This window comes from Ictalurus punctatus, chromosome 23, assembly GCF_001660625.3.
Source record: "Ictalurus punctatus breed USDA103 chromosome 23, Coco_2.0, whole genome shotgun sequence".
Classification (NCBI taxonomy): Eukaryota; Metazoa; Chordata; class Actinopteri; order Siluriformes; family Ictaluridae; genus Ictalurus; species Ictalurus punctatus.
Window position 1 is genome coordinate 465,782 of NC_030438.2, and position 20,839 is coordinate 486,620.

A 20,839-nucleotide genomic window follows, 5' to 3' on the forward strand; every position below is an offset into this window, starting at 1 on the left:
TCATAATCGATTAGTTGGCCGATTTTTTTTTTTTTTTTTTATTAATTGGATGGGGCAAACTTTCAGATTAGTAAAAAACGAATGTGTTCCATTTGAGATGATATTACCTTTCTAAAATACAAACACTAGACCAGTGGTTCTCAACCTTCTGTGAGCTTTGGACCCCTAGCATATTTCGAACAATCCACAAGGACCCCCTCACTCCACAACAATTATTGACTATATAATTAACAGTCATTTCTATATATGTTGCTTTATTTTATTAATATTTAACATTAATAATATTAACATTAAAATTGAATCAAAACATTTCAAGATTTTTCTTACATTTTATTCTTGGTGTGACATTTTATTTGACTCTGAATTATCCTTTGTTTATTTTATCCCTCAATGCAACACTTAACTTGTCTACCACTCGTAGGTTTTTGCAAATTATCATTTCATTTGTAAATAAATTTAAAACAAATCCATCAATGAACGATCGTCAGCTCAGCTGACGTGATATTTGAGAATAACCAAATTGATTTTAAAACATCTAATTTGAATATGTTTTTACACATTTAACAAAAAAATATATACATAATATTCTTCACTACGGACCCCCTGCAATTACACCACTGACCACGAGGGGTCTGCGGACCCTCGGTTGAAAAACACTGCACTAGAGGGTAGTGCAGAGTGCATAGTTTAAGTGTATAGTACGTCATTTGGGACACAACTTTAGTATTTACTCTGCAGAGCTTTTTCGGAACAGAAGTATCGTAATGAGTAAATCTCCCCCGTGCCGCGCGCAGACCAACTAATCGATAATGAGATTTGTTGACAACAATTTTCATAATCGATTATCGATTTTATCGATTAGCTGTTGCAGCTCTACTTCGCAGTTTTTCCATTTGGAGATGATGGCTCTCACTGTGGTCCTTTGGAGTCCCAGAACCTTCTTTAGAAAAATGGACCACAGTTTTTCCTCTCTGCTCAACCAAAGTAGTTTTCCAGGATGTGAGGTTTATCAGTTAATAAATTGTAACTTCATAACATCCTTCCAATTAGGAGATATGAAAACACATTTGATTAGCACAAACCTGTTGTACTGCAGAAGATAATTACACTTCTACATGGCCAACATGCACCCTAGTCTCTGGAATAATGAAACCGTTGCCAGTGAGACAAAGTAATAGGATTTAACTTGTGTAGAGCTTTGACCCATACTGGCCTTTATGGATTAGACTTCTACTGTAGATCTCATTTTTAAAAATCCATAAGGTCTGCATAAGTATCACACACGCATTGAAAAGTAGAGCTGGGTTTTGATCACTCCTCACCCAACAGCTGAACATTTTCTTTGCTAAAACACACCTTACTCAACTTATAATTGGTACAAACAGCCATTGTGCAAATGTTCCACAAGATTTCCATATCCAAAGAAAATCTTGTAATACATGTCTGTGCAAAAACACCAGGACTAGCAAAAACTAAAATAAGGACTAGGTATCTTATGCAGCTTCAAAAGAATGATCCGGGAAATTGCCAAATTGGTTGAATGGTGGTTATTCAGAAAATGTGTTTTTGTACACCTCAAGAACAGCTTCTCAGAATGCATCAGACAATGATGTAAAAACTGCATCAACATGCCAAGTTTTAGATGCCAGTTAAGGCACCTCAAAGAGACTCGTATTGTGTGGGGAGATTCTTGTATACAAAACTGTCCTGAAACTGAAATGCACATCATAAGAACCAGAAAAGGGCTGGGCAATATGACAATATTAATATTATGCTGTCATTTATTAGAAATAGTACAGTTTTTGATTCAATGTTAAAAAGTTATTCTTTAATCTATCTTTGTAGCTGTTAAAAGTATAATAAAGCCTTTTGAAGGGCTTTTAAATGTTGCACTAGCATTTTGTTAGTATACTTTAATATGATATATTGTGCCACAAAGAAATGTCTAGAATGGCACTGTCGCCCAGCCCTAATCAGCAAGAAATATAGGTTTCTGTTACTCTCTCTCAGTCTTCTCAGCAGTACCACTGGAATAGAGGTACTGAATAAATAATATTCTGAATTTAAGACAAAAAAAAAAGAGAAAGGTTTGAACTGTGTAAAGGAGCTTTTGATATTCCACCTATAGCCACCCTAAATAATATTTTGCCGATGTTGCTGATACAGATTACCCACAGAATCTACACTAGTGATAACCAACCAACATGAAAAGCATACTGTGAGGTATGTTCTGTGAGCTAACAGCTTAATTAAAACTGCTGTTTAAAGACTGCTCAACAAAGCCTTTAAACGAAATTTGATCACTAAAAGGGAATTCTGGACTAGAACAGCAGCAACCTGTAGTACAGAATTTGGGTATTTTTGTCCTCTGTGACAATTCTACGTGATGCAATAGAAATGTAAACAGTCACAACATAGTGCTGTGATGCTATGTCTTCAGCAGAATAAACAAACTACAGCTTAATTGCATACTTATTGTAGTTGGTTTTTGTGTTATCTAATCAGATTCCACTGGATGTTAGTAACCTCTTGTAGCTTTCAAACCTACCAGTGTTTTGTATATGAATGTGACTATTCTAGATTAGTTAATACTTTTGAATGTAAAGTCAGTTTTTGATGCAAGATGTGGGACAACAGTAGAAAGCCTTAAAGAGAAGCTAATGGTGGTCGTCCTTGTGTTTGATATCTTGCTGCTGCTCAGTGACAAATGTGTCAGAGAAAAGCTGAAATCGCTTAACATTGCACCGGTTAATATAAAACCCTATCAGACTACGATATTTCATCTATGGCATGTTATCTAGTGATTTTAATCTTCCAGGCAATTATGCAAACAATGCCGGTTTCATGTTTCACACTGCTTGCACATGTGCATGCATATTCGAACATCATGTTTAAACCAGGCCTTACTGGTGTTCCCACCATGTTTTTTTTGCAGACAACATCCACAGTTTAAATAGGATGATAGATCAAAACCAATTGCAGAAAAAAACCTCAGTCTAATGTGAACAGCATGTAATTACATATGGATTATTTACAATAAAAAAAAAAAAAAAAAAAAAGATCAAAGAATGTAATGAGCAAAACAAGAAATGCTTATAAAACAAAAAGAAAAAAAAAAAATATATATACCCAATGGTTCCAAACATTAAGATAGTCTGTTGATTCAATCCATCTCCAGTGCTGTGGTTACGAACCCTCTATCTGTTGATCTGCTTCCTTAAGAGCTCAGCTCCACCCATTTAACATATCCAGCATAACTAACCATCCTTTTACACTCGATTAACAAAACAGGAAAATTAAAATGGGATCAGAACTAAACTTTTATAGGTTGGTAGATATCCAAAAGAGCTGGCAGGCCATTGCACGTCCAGTGGAAGGCCAGAAGTCAGACGTGAAACAGGAAAAAGGTCAAATCTTGTCCTGAATGAATGGATGTTGCAGGGCTTGATTTATACTGATGCGCTTGGCAGGGTCCAACATCAGAGTGCCATCGAGCAGATCCTTCAGCTGCATCACTTTCTTTCTCTGCTCTTCTGGGAGTCTCTGGCCGCCAACCAGGTCCGCCAGCAGGTCTTTAGTGGGGTTAATAGTGCTCATCATTGTCACTTTCTCCTACAGAGAATCAGAGTGAGTACATGAATACTAGAAAGGATAGAGGGGTATGCATCAGCAAGGGGGCATTAGAAGTTAACAGTTCTTGTATAATATGTAGTAATCAGTGTAGTAGCAGTGTTTTTTTCCATCATTTACTACTACTACTACTACTACTACTACAACAAGTAACATGCAAATAAACAAATGCATATTGTTACAGTACAAATGTCAAATTAAATCACACAAGGAGTATACTATATTATGAATATAATGTATTTGAACAAACCCTTTCAGTCACTTTGTCCACTTCAATGTACAAAAAGTTTAGGTTCTGGTCAAAGTGTTGATCTTTAAACAAACCTTTCCGAATCATCTGAAGATAACAAAAATGTGAAATGCAATATCAGAAAATAACACAATGTTCATAGCACAAGCATTATGCAAATATATAATCAAATTCCATAATAAGAAAACACAAGCATGACTTTTCTGAGTGCAGGCCAGACCTTGTTGGGCATCTTTCCTTTAAGGTCCATGGCCAGTTTGATCATGTGGTTGTTGGAGGAGCCAGGAAACAAGATCCTTCCTGTATAAAGCTCATACAGAGTGCAACCTACTGACCACATATCAATTCCGTAATCATATGGCTTCCCAATGACTACAGGCAAAGGAAAACAGAATAAATCATATCATTCCATCTTGCAACTCTAGTACCATTTACATTCTAACATTTTTGTGTAATTTACAATATTTGTGTACAAGTGTGTGTGTGTGTGTGGGGGGGGGGGGGGGGGGGGGGTTGTATATTTTTGTGTTTTATATATATATAAAAATTTAAAAGAAATTGTGTAGGTGAGCTTACTGATCTCAGGAGCTCTGTAGAACCTGCTGACCAGGTAAGGCGTAATGTCATTATCAGCCACATGGGAGGCTGAACCAAAATCACACAGTTTGAGGATGGTCTTTGATTCATTCACCTGCAACAGTAAGGTAGTGGTGAGAAATACATCAGTAAGAAGGGAAAAGAGTTCATAGAGAGAGAGTTAACAGTTAAGAGAGAGTTAAACATTTCATTGTATTTCAAGATGCCAACAAGACACTCAATTAACTGGACTTAAAGTCAATCCTTTAAATAAGACAACAAATATTTAAATGTGCCATTTGAAACACTTCAATTGCAATGGTAGCAGAAGGCTCAGCAGACAGCATCTTGAAAGCTCCGTTTCTATGGTATTAGAGGTGTCCAATCTTATCTGCAAAGGGCCGGTGTGGGTGCAAGTTTTCATTCCAATAAAGCACCAGCCACACCTGATTCCACCTGTTTAATCTGTTGACCTTGGCTTTCAATAGACTCGTGTGATTCCCGCTTGGTTGAAATGAAAACCCGCACCGGCCCTTTCCAGATAAGATTGGACACCCCTGATGTACACTATATGGCCACATCTCCATCACACTTATATAGGGGCCATCTCCAAACTGTTACCACAAAGTTGAACTCACAATTGTCTAAAATGTCTTTGCAATCTTAAGATTTCCTTTCACTAGAACCAAGAGGCCCAAACCTGTTCCAACACGACAATACCCTGTGCACAAAGAGAAGATCTTGAAGACAGTTGCTGAATGGATAGACCCAACAACCACATTCCAAATTCTAGTGGAAAGTCTTCCCAGAAGAGTGGAGAATATTATAACAGCAAGGGCAGGCCAACTTTGGAATGGGATGTTCCACAAGCACATATGAGCATGATGGTGAGGTGTCCATAAACCTTTGGCCATACAGCGTATATGAGTATATAAAGAGCAATTGTGATGTGTATTTTCAGGAGTCCTTCTTAAGCTCACCAGTATGTTGTCAGGTTTGATGTCAGCATGTAGAATATTACAGCGCTTCAGAAGCTTTAAGGCCAGAAAGAGCTGCTGGCTGTAGGAACGAACAGCCTTAATGTGAAGACCTACATCTTTACCATACTTCTTCAAGACTTCACGAAGATTCATACTGAGGGAGAGAGAAACATTATACATTACATAAGGAATAACATGTCAGATTGTGCTAGAAAATCTGTGAACCCTTTAGAATTTTCTATACATCTGCATAAATACTCCTAAAAGTAGATAAAAAGAACCCAATTAAACAAATGACAATTATACTTGGTCATTTATTTATTAAGGAAAATAATCCAATATTACATATCTTCACCAACAACTAAAAATGTTAATTTATTAAATGTTTGAAACTTTAATGTGTGAAATGTTGAGAGCAACAGCCATTCCTTCACCAGCCTCACACCCCCCCCCCCCACTCCCTTTAAAAAAAATGCAGTGTCATTTTACAGAGAAAGCATAAACTCTGCTGTCCTGAAGAGTCTGCTGCGCTGATAAACTTAGCAAAGCACTGTGACTGTTAAAAATTGCTTACAACCAAGACTCCTTACATAAATGTTAAATAAATGCATCCCAACAGAAACATTACCACATCAATAATTATGTTTTACTTTATTAAACACATTTTTAAAACCTGTTTATTATTAGTCTTAGATTACGTGGAGTGTCTGCCGAACATGTATAAATTTTACTACAGAAAAAAAAATAACGTTACAATGAGCACATTAATATTAACCTATTGTTCATGCTACAGCCAAAACTACTGTCCAAGCTGTGCTGTTATATGAAAATAATGCACAATTACTGCCCAATAAGATTTGAGCATTCAATCAGTGTTCTATAAATAGAATTAATTCCTCAGCCAACCACATATCCACCTCAGGCATTATCTTTCAAAGACAAAACCACATGCACACTTATTATGCATAATGCAGTACCTTAGAGGCTCAAACACCAGACATAAGTGCTGTTTGTGGTAAAAATGTCTGAAGAGGCGCAAGCAATGGAATTTATCATCTGAATCGGCATCATTAAGCTTCTTCAGAAACTCCAACTCCTTCAGCCCTGTCTTTTGCCTGTGAGCAGAGAGACTTTCGTTAACATCAATATGGTGCCTCAAACAATTTTCAATGTAAACCACTAGAATCTCAGATCCTAAATTTATCCATTTACATTTCATAAGAACACAAGTATGCAATCCTAGAATAAAGAACTTACCTTATAAGCAGTAACTTATTTTTTGCTTATTGGAGTGGGCAATATGTTGATTTAAAAAAGTATTTACCCCGATTCTGATTTCTTCTGTTTTTGTGCATCTCTCATACTATATTGTTTCAGAAATTAAAACAAAATCTAAGATAAATCAATTTCAACCTTAGTAAACACAAAATACAGTTTTTAAATCATGTTATTTATTGAAGCAAAAAAGTACCAATACCAACTGGACCTGTGTGAAAATGTATTTGCAATTCCCCAAATCTATGAAACTGCAATTCAAAATTGGGTTCAGCTGAAGTAAATTCAACCAGGCCTGATTACTGCCAGCCCTGTTCAAGCAAATCGACACTTAAATAGAACTTTTTCAACAGCATGAAGCTGGTTAAAAGAACTCACCCACTAACACACTATGCCAAAGTTGAAAGAAATTCCATAAATTATGAGGAAGGTGACTGAAATAGCTTTGTAACCCTAAGGACAACACCTACAGACCTCTCTTGTATCAATAAAGGTCACTGTTCATGATATCACTATCATAAAATGATGGCATCCATGGAAGTGTGCTGAGGTGAAAACCACTGTTAACCCAGAAGAACATTAAGGCTCCTCTGAGTTTTGTCAAAACACACCTTGAGAATCCTCAAAAATTTTGGAAGAATATTCTGTGGACTGATGAGTCAAAAGTGGAACTGTTTAGAAGACAGGGTTCCTGTTACATCTGGCATAAACCAAACACAGAATTCCACAAAAAGAACATCATACCTATGGCCAAGCATGGTGGTGGGAGTGTGATGGTGTGGGGATGCTTTGATGCTTCGAGGCCTGAGCAACTAGCAATAATTGAGGGAAACATGAATTCTGCTCTCTACCGGAAAATCCTAAAGGAGAATTTCCAGTCTCCAGTCTGTAAGTTGAAACTCAAGCGCAACTGGATTATACAGCAAGACACTGATCCAAACCATAGGAGTAAGTCCTAGAATTAAGTGAAAGTCTGATCTCCAGTTATCAGAAGCATTTGCTTGCAGTTATTGCTGCTAAAGTGGCATAAACAGATTTAAGTTTAAAGGGGCAATTAGTTTTCAAATTGGTGATGTGTGTTTAATTATTTTGCTTCAATAAAAAAAAAAAAAAAAAAAAAAAGTTACTCAGGTTGTTTTAAAATAAATAAATAAATAAATAAATAAATAAATAAATAAATTTAAAAAAAGACCTAAAGCTATTTAGTATGAGATGTACACAAAAACAGAAGAAATCAGGATAGGACAAATACATTTTCATAGCACTGTACTTCAGACATAGATATACGAAATACGTTATGTCAGTTGTGCTGAAAATGCTCAGACACGGCATCCCAAGTTGTTTTATGATCCAGACTTTACTCTATTCACTAGTCTAGCTAATGTTATCCCTGACAGAGACATGAACAAACCAATAATAACCAAGATGTAGTTACTAGTATACGTTTTCCTCCTCGTTTTGTGCAACACAGCAGCATGCATAACACAGGGGAATTGGTGACAAAAAGAAATCAACATCGGTTATATGGAACTGTTGGATTTTGCATAACAGACATGGTGCAAACAGTGGTTTGTGCCATGTCAAGACTGGCATGTCAAAGAAACAATGCAAACTTGTTTAACCACCAAGACAGCACCCTAAAGTGTGTGCCAGAAACATAAGATAACAGGCTCCACCATGACAGGCAAAAATAGTGCTGAAGAAAATAACGATGGCAAACACATTCGAAAAATATTGAGGAAAGTTCAAGGCAGGTTGCATTTTAGGCAAACTGGTAAAAATCATCCCTTTCTGACAGAAACAACAGGCAATTTTCATTTGCCATCTGAAGGTCACCCAATATTCCAGGACAGCACAGGATTTTCCAGGATATTTAACTTTTTCTTTCCATTTTCCATGTAAACCAAATCAGCTAATGTATTAATTTATTTAAAATACTTACTCGCCCGTCAACCACCATTTACTGCACTTTTAAATACTGAAGACATTATTAGAGGTGATGTATTTCTTATACAACATTATATGCTATGCTGGCAGTTTTCATTTGAGAAATAACTGTTTACATTTTGTTGGTAAGTACACTTATTAAAATTAGGTTGAAAGGGCACTTTGGCCTAAATTTTCTGTTATTCTTTTATTTAAGGTGATTTTCCTTGCAGATTTCCAGCCTCATGCCAGCCTGAAAACATCTTGATATGCTTTTGCCAGATCACCCACCCCTACTTTTTAGTAATGTTAAATTACTGTGCATTCACATGAGCTCGTTGTTGCGGATGATCTTGACTGCCACCTCCTGGCCAGCACGGGCAGTGTCTCTGGCTCGAACGACATTGCTGAATACACCCTGCCCTGTGTAGCCATAGACATCATAGCGCTTATCCAGCATCTCACCAATGTTCACACCTGTTCAGCCGAAGAGGAAAAAGTAACATAGGTTTTCAGTTCACTTGTTTTGCATTTAAACACAAAGAACAGAAGGGAAGAAATAAAATAAAAAAAAGGTCTGTCAGCAGATATATACCAATAATAAACCGCAGCATCATCTAACACTGATTTCATTTGATTTGATGGGTACAGCCATAGACACACACACCAATAAAGAATTACAAACATATTGATATTGGTGTGTGATTTTATTGTCACCAGAAATTTGAGATGTTTTACTTAGATTTGCCACCACTGCAAAAACTGGTCATTTAAATTCTTAAACAAGGAACACTTACGATAGTATCCTTCAGCATCAGTCCAGTTGTCTCTGAGATTTGGATTTTCCTTAAAGTCTTTACCAACTCCGACAGCCCTGAGCCTGGCACTCTGTGGCAAGAGAACAAATGAGTACGTTTGTAAACAATGTTCATACAGTCACCTATTGTGAAAAAGCAGTACGATTCTGTGTTTGTTTTTTTTTTAAACTCCAACACTTACATCAAAATCTGCAGCAAACATGTCGTCCGACTCTGTAAACATGTCGGGGGCAGAGGGTTTCTTCGTGTTGGCTCCTGATGAACAAAAAGCAGAACTTGTACATTGCTTCCATGTACATGATCATTAAATGAAAAAATTATGAACCATAAGAGTCATACTAACTTCCGTATGGACTACTGCATTGGAATCTTTTTTGACAACTTTTAGAGTCTGTATTTAGTGCTCCATGCACATTCATCAATGTTTAAAAAAAAGAAATATTTAAACTTCACTCTCTCTCTTCTGTTGGTCATTTTAAATGATCCAGACCACCCACTTTAATAAATATTTCAACCCCCTCCCTTCTGGCCACAGGTATAGACTACCCATGTGCAGAAAGGCCAGCTATGGTAGGAGTTTTTTTTCCTATGGCTATACGAGCATTAAACACATAGGTAATCAGCCACTGTGATGCCATCTTATGCTCTGGCATTTGTTGTATGATCCTGATGTTTTCTTTTTGTCCCCTTCTCCCCTCTATGCCGGTGATTATTTATGATGGAAATAATTGCAAAACTGTTCAGATACAGGTTTCTGAACATGGTTTCTTAATGTAAATAAAAACAGTGTTGCAAAAATGTTCATTATCTTCAATGGAAGAAAAAAAAATGAAAAAAAAAAAAAATGCAAAAACGGGTCTTGTAGCAGTTAATTTCACCCCCACCTATTGTAATTTCTACTATGTAGAGATCACCTATATAGATTAAGATTAACTCCACAAATCTCCAATCTTCATAACCAAGTATGTATGGTGTGGCTTGTAAATGAAATGGCTATAACAAATATCATTTGCCTTTTTTTTTTTTGCGTTCTTTAGATTTTTTTTGTTCCACCTTAAAAAGGTTCAGTAGTTACACCCTCACGACTATACATGCTGGCTTGAAGTACACTCATTCACTGTATCACTCATAAAACTGATAAACAAAAGGCAGGAAATGCCCCCCCTTATTCAGTGTACTGCTGCACATTCTTGATTAACAGCAAGTGTGATGTGATTTGCCCAGGAAAAACAATATCACCACACTGAAATAAAGAACCAAACAAGTTCTGGAATCAAAGCATTTTTTATATTTAGAATAAACAAAAGTTACCAAAGATTAGATGAATCATGCATGCCTAGCTACATGCTGACGGGAGTGACATATGACAGCATCATGCTGAATTTTGTGGGAAGATTTCCATTTTTTTTCGTTAAGTTGAACTAGTTACAAGTATTTTAACACTATCGTGCAGACAAAGTAACGAAGCCAAAATAAACCCTAGCACCACTCTCATTAATGTCTGCTTCCTAATGTCCTCACTTCTCACACTGACCAAGGTGTCACAGAGTGCATGTTCAAAACACTTTTGAATTATAATGATTAGCAGGAACACTGCACAAAATTAACGTCCTACATTAACTGACCACACACCTCCTCCAAGCTGTGAAGTAGCACATACTAACCCTCTTTCTCCTGGGCAATGAGGTTGTGCTTGGCCTTCACACTGGCCTCGAAGGTGTTCACATTTTCACGCTCATACTGCTTAACATCAGCAGCAGCACGCTCCAGGATGTCGTCCGGTGAGGCAGAGCGACTGCGTGTGCTACTCTGTGGACTGCTTGGCTCTGATGCCATTGAGCCCATGTTGCTGTCCTCATTTACTGTCCTGTATTTCTAATGATGCAATGGAGACAGTATTAGCATTCAAATCAGAGTTTGAAAGAACAGAATTTGTTGGACTTAGCAGACTGCAGAATGGAAATGACCACTGTATTCTTTTATTTAAATGGAAAGTATGGTGTTTCCCACCTGCATTATAGCCAGTCGCTGCTGCCGTCGCTTTTCAATCAGAGCCTCCTCATCCTCCTCTTCAGCATCAAAATCTTCCATCCTGAACACAATGCACTCATAAATACAATAATGACCAGTAACACCAAAAACAATGCAGGGGTTGACCGCACACCATTTTCTCTACATATCCAGTTCAACTCACCAACAATGAGAAATACGCATTACAGGAAGGAAAACAAAAAAGCATACCTACAGTGATACTTCTTCCTGGGACTGACAGGAGTAGCCATGATTTTGATCGCACTCAAGATGAGTTGATATTGAAATTGTGTTTGATGGTACCACTTACCACAGAGTTTCAGCATAGAGATCAAAGTGCAATGTAACCACAGAGTAAAGCTCTATCTTTGGAAAATCTTAAAAAGATCTGTGCTTTCCTGCAGAACTACAGTTGAGGTCATAAGTTTTAAACATCTTGCAGAATCTGCAAAATGTTAATTTAAAACAATAAGAGGGATCATAAAAATTACATTTTTTTTAAATTTAGTACTGCCCTTCAGCATCTTCTGCCTATTCGATGCCTTGCCAAAGTAGCTATATTATTTCAAGATCCCTCTTTTCACACTCAGGCCAACTGAGGGACTCATGCAGAACTATTACAAAAAGGTGCAAACATTCAATAATGCTCAAGAAAGCAATATGATGCATTAAGAGCCAGAGGGGTGTAAGCTTTTGAACAGGATGATCTGAGTAAATTGTTATTATTTTGTTTAAAGACCTTATTATGTTTCCCAGAAGATAAGAATTTTTACACCCCGTGGCTCTTAATGTATTGTGTTGCCCTATTGAGAATCAATGAATATTCCATGGTATGAAAACTGTCTCAGAATTATCATCAATTACAATGACCCTTAAAGGAATGGATTTGTTTTGGTTGAACAAATGCTTTATTATAATTGAAACATGAAACCATTATTTTGTTTTAAAATGGAAGTGTATAAAAAGTCTCACTTCTGAAAATAAATAAGAAATCTCCTGCTCAAACAAAATAAATTAAGGCGGGAAAGAAGCCATACCTTTAGTCTCCCCTTTGACAAAAAATAAAGCAAACTATATTTCCTTTTGAACAACAAATGGGAGAGAGAAAAGTGTAGTATCTTGAGTCTAAAATGTAAGTGACTCAATATTAAAGTGCACCCACTATGATTTTTCAAATATTACCCTTCATGTAGTATGTTCTAGAGCTGTTTCTGAATGTAAAAATTTCTGCAAAGTTTCAAAAATCAAAGCGCACGACAAACAGAGTTATTGACTCCTAAAAGCAGGAACCGATTCTGAACAGCTGAAAAAAGTTATTAGTAATTCCAGACTTACTTCCTGTAAAAACCTACATAGGTCTGTAACAAAAAACCCCACCTTTGGTCTTCACCACCTGCTCACGAACAGATGGAGCTGAAACTCGTTATGGTTAGTGCACATTTCCTTTTTGACACACGCTGACAGCGGTAGACCAATCACAACAGAGTGGGATATCTGACCAATCAGAACAGAGCATGCTCTCTGAAAGGAGGGTTTTAGAATGAATCCTTTAGAATGGATCATTGAACGAGTAGTTTTTTTTGACATTGGATGCGTGTAAATCTATTGTATGAGACTTCAAACAAAATTAGGCACGTTTCAAAACAACAAAAGGTATGCTTTAATTTGTTCACGTTAACTACTAAATGAAAAATATCAGGTGTGTGAGCTTTTAAAATAACGTCCTATGTAGGTATGTCACGAGAACCGATACTTTGGTACCAACATTCTTAAAATGTGATGGTACTTGTTTTTCTGCAGTAGCATCATGACTGGTTGTCATGTTGGTACCGAGGTTATAATTCTTCTGGACCTGAAGGGGGCAGCAAATACACGCAAGTATTTTAGTCGGTCCACAAGTGGTGAAGAAGCAAAATGCCTACAAGCACACGGGGAAAACTACAGAAGATGCCGACAAGTTTAGCTCTGCCCCAACTCGTTGACAGGAAAGGTGGTAAGAGTCAAATATGGAAATACTTCGCATTCGATGCGGATGACAACAAACATAATTGATGCTCTGAAGCCGGTGTGCAGCCGATGCTATCGTTCATTTCCAACAAAACGAGGTAACACCTGGAATTTGGTGAAGGCCCTGAAAGACGGTCCTATATTGTGTTTGTTTGACGCAGCGGGTATTGTGGCCGTGAAACCAGCTAACGTTATGCTCCATGTAATGTTTGCAATAGCCAGTTATTTGTCAACGATGCTAACGCACTGCAATGTTATAAACTACCTCCGAATGGGCCACCATGCATCGCCATTCAGCCCGCGTCCTGTCAGCTAAATGTAGCTTAATGTCACTCAATTATTCACATGTTCATGCTTTTAATACATCTTTTTGACTTGCCACCATATCAGTGAATTTAAACTAATGCTTGCATTCAGAGTATAAGGTATGTGTGTGCACGTGCGTTTAGGAGTGCACCTCCACTCACTGTGCGACAGTGTTTGATAACTAAAATATCCCTCTCTCTCTCTCTGCCAGTATCAGCCAGAGGAGGATGTCCACCAGGAGAGGTTTTTAATTAAATTTTTTTCCACCACACCATGACATCCCTACAGGGCAGTACTAAATAAACAAAATACAATCGTAATAACCTTAACATTTTGCAGATTCTGCAAGGCGTATATAAACTTACGGCCTCACCTGTATGATAGTAGTCTACAGGCAGTTTCTACTCACACGTCGTCCGAGGAGGAATCTTGATCCACCTTCATGCCCTCTGACAGACTTCCCTTGTACTTGTCCTCATCTCGGCTCCGCCTTCTCCTGCGCTCGCGTTCTCTGGATGTGGAACGACGACCTCTGGTGTGGCCAAATCTATCCCTCTCTCCAGACCTAAGAAAACAAAGATAGTCAGTGTCCTCCAAACTTACTGTTTCTAACCAACAGTGACTGGTACAGAGTCAAGACTGCTAAACTATCACTCACTGACCTTCGTCTAAAAGGAGATCGACTCCGCCTTCTTGGTGAGGGACGTGACTGTCGCCGCGGGGACAGAGACCTTCGTCTGAGTGGTGAACGGCTGACCCTTTGTCGTGCAGGGCTAATCTCATATGACCTTCCAGTCCCATCTACACGGGAGCGCTTCCTGAAGGACGCAGAAATATTCCACTATAACTCTGAAAGAAGAGCTAGCAAAAACTGTTTGGTTTTGTTGTTACATTAAAGCCATCAAACTTCTTTCCTGTGGGTAGTGTTCAGTGTTCATCTGCTCCAACCTGAACTCACGACTTGCCAAAACACACCTGACACATTAAACGAACACACACACACACCCCCCCTATAAATTAGGGATGCACCGATGCCACTTTTTTTTCCAGACCAAGTACTTACATTTGGGTACTTGCGATACCAAGCACCGATATGAGTACTTCACACTTTTCAGAATGCCCCACATGAAGCTTGTCATCAAACGTACCTGCTATGGCTTGGCCAGTGTGCGAACCCCTAAACTGCATTGCTTGTAAAACGACTCTCTGGGGAGTAAAATCCTCATCAATCCACTGTGCTGTTAAACTTGAGACATTGGGCTGACACCGCTAGTCCAAATATCAGTGGTGAAGCTGAAAGCCGAAATGTCCTGCAACAGGTTCCTGATGTGTTTTGTCACCAAGTCATGCAGCTTTGGTAATGCGGTGTCTAATGTGGTGACGGCTGGGAACGTCATACTTCGGCTCAGGTACACCAAGAAGACGACGAAATCCTGTATTATCTACAACTGACAATGGTTGGTCATCAAAAGCAATGGGTAAGAGCTTCTGTTATTTTTATTGCCGTGGGTTGTCTCTGGACATTTTCTCTCGCTTCTCCAGCATTTGGTGCAAAGTTGGTTGTTGCCGTTTCCCCACTGCTAACATTAGCAAACTCTTTGCATTCGGCGTTATGTTTGTTCTTCAGATGTTTAATCAAATTGCTTGTGTTAAATGAGCTATTTTTTTTTACCCCTCCTCTTGACAGTTTAGCAGAGCATAGTTTGCAGTCTGCCCTACTTTTATCATCATCATCATCATCATCTATCTTAAAATATCTCCAAATTGCTGACATTGCTCCTCTTCTACCTGCTCAACTGATGAGAGGTCAGGCTATGTTACGTTGTCAAAGTGGTATCGGTGTGGTTGTATCAGGGTATTTTTACAAGTACGAGTACATGAGCACAGTATCGGGCCGACACCCGAGTACTGGTATCGGTATATCCCTACTATAAATGATATGGTACTTGTAAGGCTGCTTTCATTAGTTGCTTTGTTAGTCTGGACCAGCTTTTCTTCTTGTAATATTGTTCCTTTTTCATTGGGTAAAGTTGGTTCGATATTACAACATAATTAAAAAAAAAAAATTACATCTTAGTGAACAATTGGAAAAAAGGTTCTATGCAGCATCAAGTGTCTTCCACAGAACTCTGAAGGCACTAATATTTCGCTGTACATTTTGAAAACTATTTCTCTCCTAGGCAGCTGTGGATCAGGTGGTAAAGCCGGTTGTCCACTAATCGTAAGGTTGGCGGTCCGATTCCCAGCCCGCGTGACTCCACATGCCGAAGTGTCCTTGGGCAAGACACTGAACCCCAAGTTGCTCCTGATGGCAAGTTAGCGCCTTGCATGGCAGCTCTGCTACCATTGGTGTGTGAGAATGGGTGAATGAGAGTGTAAAGCGCTTTGTATAAAAGCGCTATATAAGTGCGCCATTTACCATTTAATACTACGTGTCCTATATTCTAAAATAGATTTTTACTTATCACCAACTTGAAACTAAAAGAAGTGAACAGACTTATCAGTCCCCTGCATTTGAATTCCTACTTCACTCCTTAAATACAGTAGACATTGTGTCTCCTCTGCAAACATGTCTTACTATTGACAGTTCAAACAATCAGGTCACTTGATGGCCAGAACATTGAAGTAAATCGCACTTGGTCTAGACCGGTTTTCACGTGAACCGGTTTGCAACTGTCTGACTATTCTCTCAAAATACTCTCAAAGAGTACTGATCACATATGTTTAAGTGGATCACTTTAGAAGTGTAATCATGCTACGCATCATGGGAAGACCTTATTATATATATTTTTTTATGTTTAAGATGAAAGTTTGATATAGCCTCAGCCTACTACTTTGAAATTAGTGAATTTTGGGCCCAATATTTAAGTGAAACATCCTCTTTTGGATTTATAAGTGTGATCCTACCCAGCATAAAGCAGTTACTAAAAAGATGAATAAATCAATAGTGACGTACTAAGGCAGTAAATTTGCGATTTTTAAAAAAAAAAATATTACTATTACCAAGGTCATCGTACAACAAAGATTATAGCAAGAAGAACTTCTTAATTAAATGTAATCTCATTTGAAAAGTGATAATGCAAAGGTAAGTTTTTTTTATATTTGGACTTTTATATACATTTATATTTGCTTTGACTGTGACAGTATAAAATTAAAAGCTGTTTGAATGCAGTTTAAATTAAAAATTATTTTCACTGAAATGCAAATAAAATGTTTAAGATAAATGTAACAAATTCCTACCGTGATGGCGAGTCTCTTCTGTGATCAGCCGAGCGACTGCGGCCCCTCCTTGCAGGGGACCTGTTCCTGGAAGGAGAGTAGCTCTGTTTCGATCCGGATGAAGCTGTCTGATGGGACTGGCGCTCTCTCTGGTGGGTGGAGGAACTACGGCACCGCCGTGGACTTGATGCCCGCCTGTGGCATGGCGAGCGGTTCTCCTTTCCTGATGAGGCATCCTTGGAAGGCGATTTGCCAGGCCTCTTGTCCCTGTCTGCCTCAGAGTGGCCATCTTTGGAATGAGACCTCTGATTGTGCGAGTGTGCTGGTGAACCTGATCTCTGACTGCCCTGCTCCTGAATAGCCCTTCTTTCTTCTTCATGGGGAGAAGCGTGTCTTTCTGTTCGAGCCTCCTTTCCCTCCGATAAGCACCTCTTTTGCTCTGTTTTTCTTTCTGTTGAGCGCATCTTGCTGGATGGAGACTGTGATTTCTTTACTCTCTCACGAGATTGATTCTGGCTCTGTGAACACCTCTTCTCTTTGGATCTGCTGCACTCCTTGGCTATCTCTTTCCCACTATTACTCAGCCGACTGCCTCTGCTCTCCCGTGCTGCTCTGTCTCTCTCTCTAGAGCGACTGTGGCGCTTTGTGCTGGATTTATTATCTGGCGAGTCCTGTCTAGCTTTGCCACCCCTGCTACTACGATCCCTTGGTGGGAATGTTTTATCCCCGCTGCCTTTCTGGCACTGTTCTCCATTTCGGGGCCTCTGTCCCTCAGCATCCTCCTCAGAGCCTGAGTTATAACCCTGCAGGATTAGCCCCATTCCTGACTGAACCTTACCTTCCATCAGCTGGCTATCCAGCTCAGCTTTAATTAAAGCTCTCTGCTTCTCCAAGTCCTCTAGCAGAGCCCGGTCATCCACATTTGGGTTCTCAGACAAAGGGGAGGCATCATCAGTCTTTCGTTCATCGGCTCCCAAAGAGGGTGGTATCCCCTCTTTGCGTCTGTGCTTCTTATGTTTGTGTTTGTGCTTACGCTTGCGCTCCTTCTCCTCCTCAGACGCATGTTTATGCTTTTTGTGCTTGCTGCGGTGCTTGTGTTTCTTTTTCTTGTGTTTGCTGCCACTGTGATGTTTGGAAGTTTCGTCTAGGTTCCCCCCGTTTACCTCAGCTTGCTCCGTGCCCTCCTCCTCCTCTTCAGACATTTCACTCTTCTCATTCCCACTCTTCTGTGGACTCTCCAAATCTTCTTTCCTTTTATAATAAACATACAAAATTTTAATGTACAAAATACAGAGCAAGTGTATCAAATTTTATGTACATACACTCTCTTTCAGTAGCCGCTCATCCTGGATCTGGAGCCTAAAACAGGAACACGGTGTAAAACTGGGATACACCCTCGATGCAACGCCAGTCTGTCACAGGGACAATACATCTTATGCAATCCCCCTACTGGCATGTTTTGGGAAGTAGGAGGAAACCCATGCGAACAGGAGAACATGCACAGAAGCTGTAGTGACCAGAATTAGTAATCAGAGTTGCCAAGTTATAATCCACTTATAATACATGACTTTGTGTTTCTTTTTTTCCCCCACTTGGAAACACAAAAAAAAGGTTGCTGTTTTTTGGTCTTGTTTTAAAAAAATTGGATTGCTTGTTAGGAAAATCTGACAAGCAACTTTTTTTTTTTTTTTTTTTACATTTGTGGTCGTTATTTTCCCCCAAAGCATTAATTGACACCGTCTGCTCACAGCCTTATAAAAATATCAGTGCTATAGCATAGTTTGCACTCCCGCAAATCCCCACATATGGACAAACCCCGTCCCCTTCTCCGCTCATTGGAGAAAAAGCCAAGTAGGGCGAAAAGTACAACAAAGACTGTGAGAAGGATAAACAACTTACAGTTTATGGTGCAGCAGAGGACAGGGGGGAGCTTTTAGAAGTTAAACAATTTAATTATTTAAAAAGATTTTTCATAGTGTATTAAACTATTATTACAATTATTATTACTACAAGTTATAACAAAAAACATTCATTCAAATATACTTATAGTAGTTACATATCGTTCTAATGTAACCTTTTCCATCTCTCCAATCATATTCTGCTCGCAGGTGATCAGTTGCCGTTTGATGATTTTTTTTTGTTAATTAAATTATGTTTTTGCTTTTCAAACTCCGAGTGGTTTCAGTGTAATATGATGCTGAGGCCGTAATAGGCTATAATTATATTGGGCTTGTTTTTGAAGCTGCGGTTGCGTTTTTGTCTCGCGAGTGCTGGCAACACTCAACCCGACGGCAAGCTCTAACCTGAGACCCTAGAGACCACAGCGCTACCCGCTACACCACCGCGCATGCACATACACCTGATTACAATACTCTTAGGACACAAGGCAGTTAAACATCAACAAAACATTAGGTGTGTTGGGTTTCCTTGATTCACGAGAAGCAAAAAATGCATTCAATTCATTAAATAATAAAGAATGTAGACAGTTAGCTAGCGTTAGGAATAGAGTATAACGTTATCAAGCATCAGCTAGGGAGCGCCATTAGCTATACAGCAGTAACTAACGCGGAAACGTGTCAAACAAAAATACCATTCGTGGACTTAAAGTTTGTTTTGGAGAATATACTTAGGACGTACAACTTAACAGAACTTCACACCTTATATGAACAACAAGCACACAATATATTACATCTGTTGCACCATCCAGCTACCAGCCGCTTAATTGAGGTCGTATGAAATTGGCTAGCATTAGTTATGTAGCAACATAAGCTAGCTAACTAGCTAGCTAGTATCTTCACGTTAACTTGCAAGAACACTCATAAGAAAATGTTTATATTTACGACGAAACAAAATACTCATTTATGAATCACCCAGTACAAAGAACACTCTTGCAACAAATTAAAACACTCCTTTATCACCTCGGTGTCTTACCCATTATTCAGCCTCTCTCTTTGTAAGTCCATTCCCACGTCGGCCATTTTCTTCACCTAGAGGCCGCTCAGTTTTCTTCTTCTTCTTTTGAGATTTTATTGGCGGTTGACAAACAGCGAAATGGTGTATTACCGCCACCGACTGGTATGGAGTATGGAGCAAAATGACCTATACACCCTCGCTTTTTATATCCTCTCCCACGGATTAGTTATTTTAAGATACTGAAAAATAAACCCATAACATTTCCTGAGTTATTTTGTACAATATCTCCTAGTATAATTGCATTTTTATTTTTGCTAGATTTTGTATTAGACTCCTTCTTTCAGCCTCGTATTTCGGACAGTATAGCATAAGGGGTGTAGCAGCTCTGCTACCATTAGAGTGTGTGTGTGTGTGAGTGGGTGAATGAGACACAGTGTAAAGCGCTTTGGAACCACTAAGGTTAAAAAAGCACTATATAAGTGTAGACCATTTATTTTTTCACTTCTTTACTTCTTGAAAACATTTCCAACACATTCTTTTAAAATGTTTCTAACAATCTGGTGAATTGCACAGAACAGCAGAACAAAAATGTCAACAACCATTTTGTGTGTGTGTGTGTGTGTGTGTGTGTGTTCCTCACTGTGAACAGTTGGGACAAACAACCTGTTTCTGGCTGTTCAGTGCACAGCCAGATATATTGCACACAGGTATACTGCATTTCCCACACCTATTACTGACTTTGTGGTCTTTGGAACTTGGGCAGATGTGACACCTCTTTCTTTGTGGTTGGTCCTTTCTGCTTCTTTCCTGTGGCTTTTGTTACTCCACACCTTCCCATCGCTTCAATGATCAGGGTTTGCAGTTGTGGGAAGCCTTGTAGTTGACTCACCATATGTGGGGTAACAAGC

The 20,839-nt window shown here is 38.8% G+C and overlaps 1 protein-coding gene across 1 annotated transcript; it reads right to left on the reverse strand.

Moving 5' to 3' along the window:
* Positions 1-1,532: 1,532 nt before the first annotated feature.
* On the reverse strand, positions 1,533-20,053 carry prpf4bb (pre-mRNA processing factor 4Bb). The gene is made up of 15 exons (XM_017453665.3): positions 19,950-20,053; positions 17,040-18,269; positions 14,462-14,617; positions 14,209-14,364; positions 11,466-11,547; positions 11,120-11,330; positions 9,637-9,710; positions 9,435-9,525; positions 8,967-9,114; positions 6,414-6,551; positions 5,437-5,590; positions 4,457-4,571; positions 4,101-4,252; positions 3,881-3,967; positions 1,533-3,612 (listed from the first exon to the last, which is right to left on the reverse strand). Exons 1-15 carry the CDS (start codon positions 19,994-19,996, stop codon positions 3,409-3,411), a joined length of 3,045 nt encoding a protein of 1,014 aa, XP_017309154.1. The 5' UTR covers positions 19,997-20,053; the 3' UTR covers positions 1,533-3,408.
* Between the last annotated feature and the right edge of the window lie 786 nt (positions 20,054-20,839).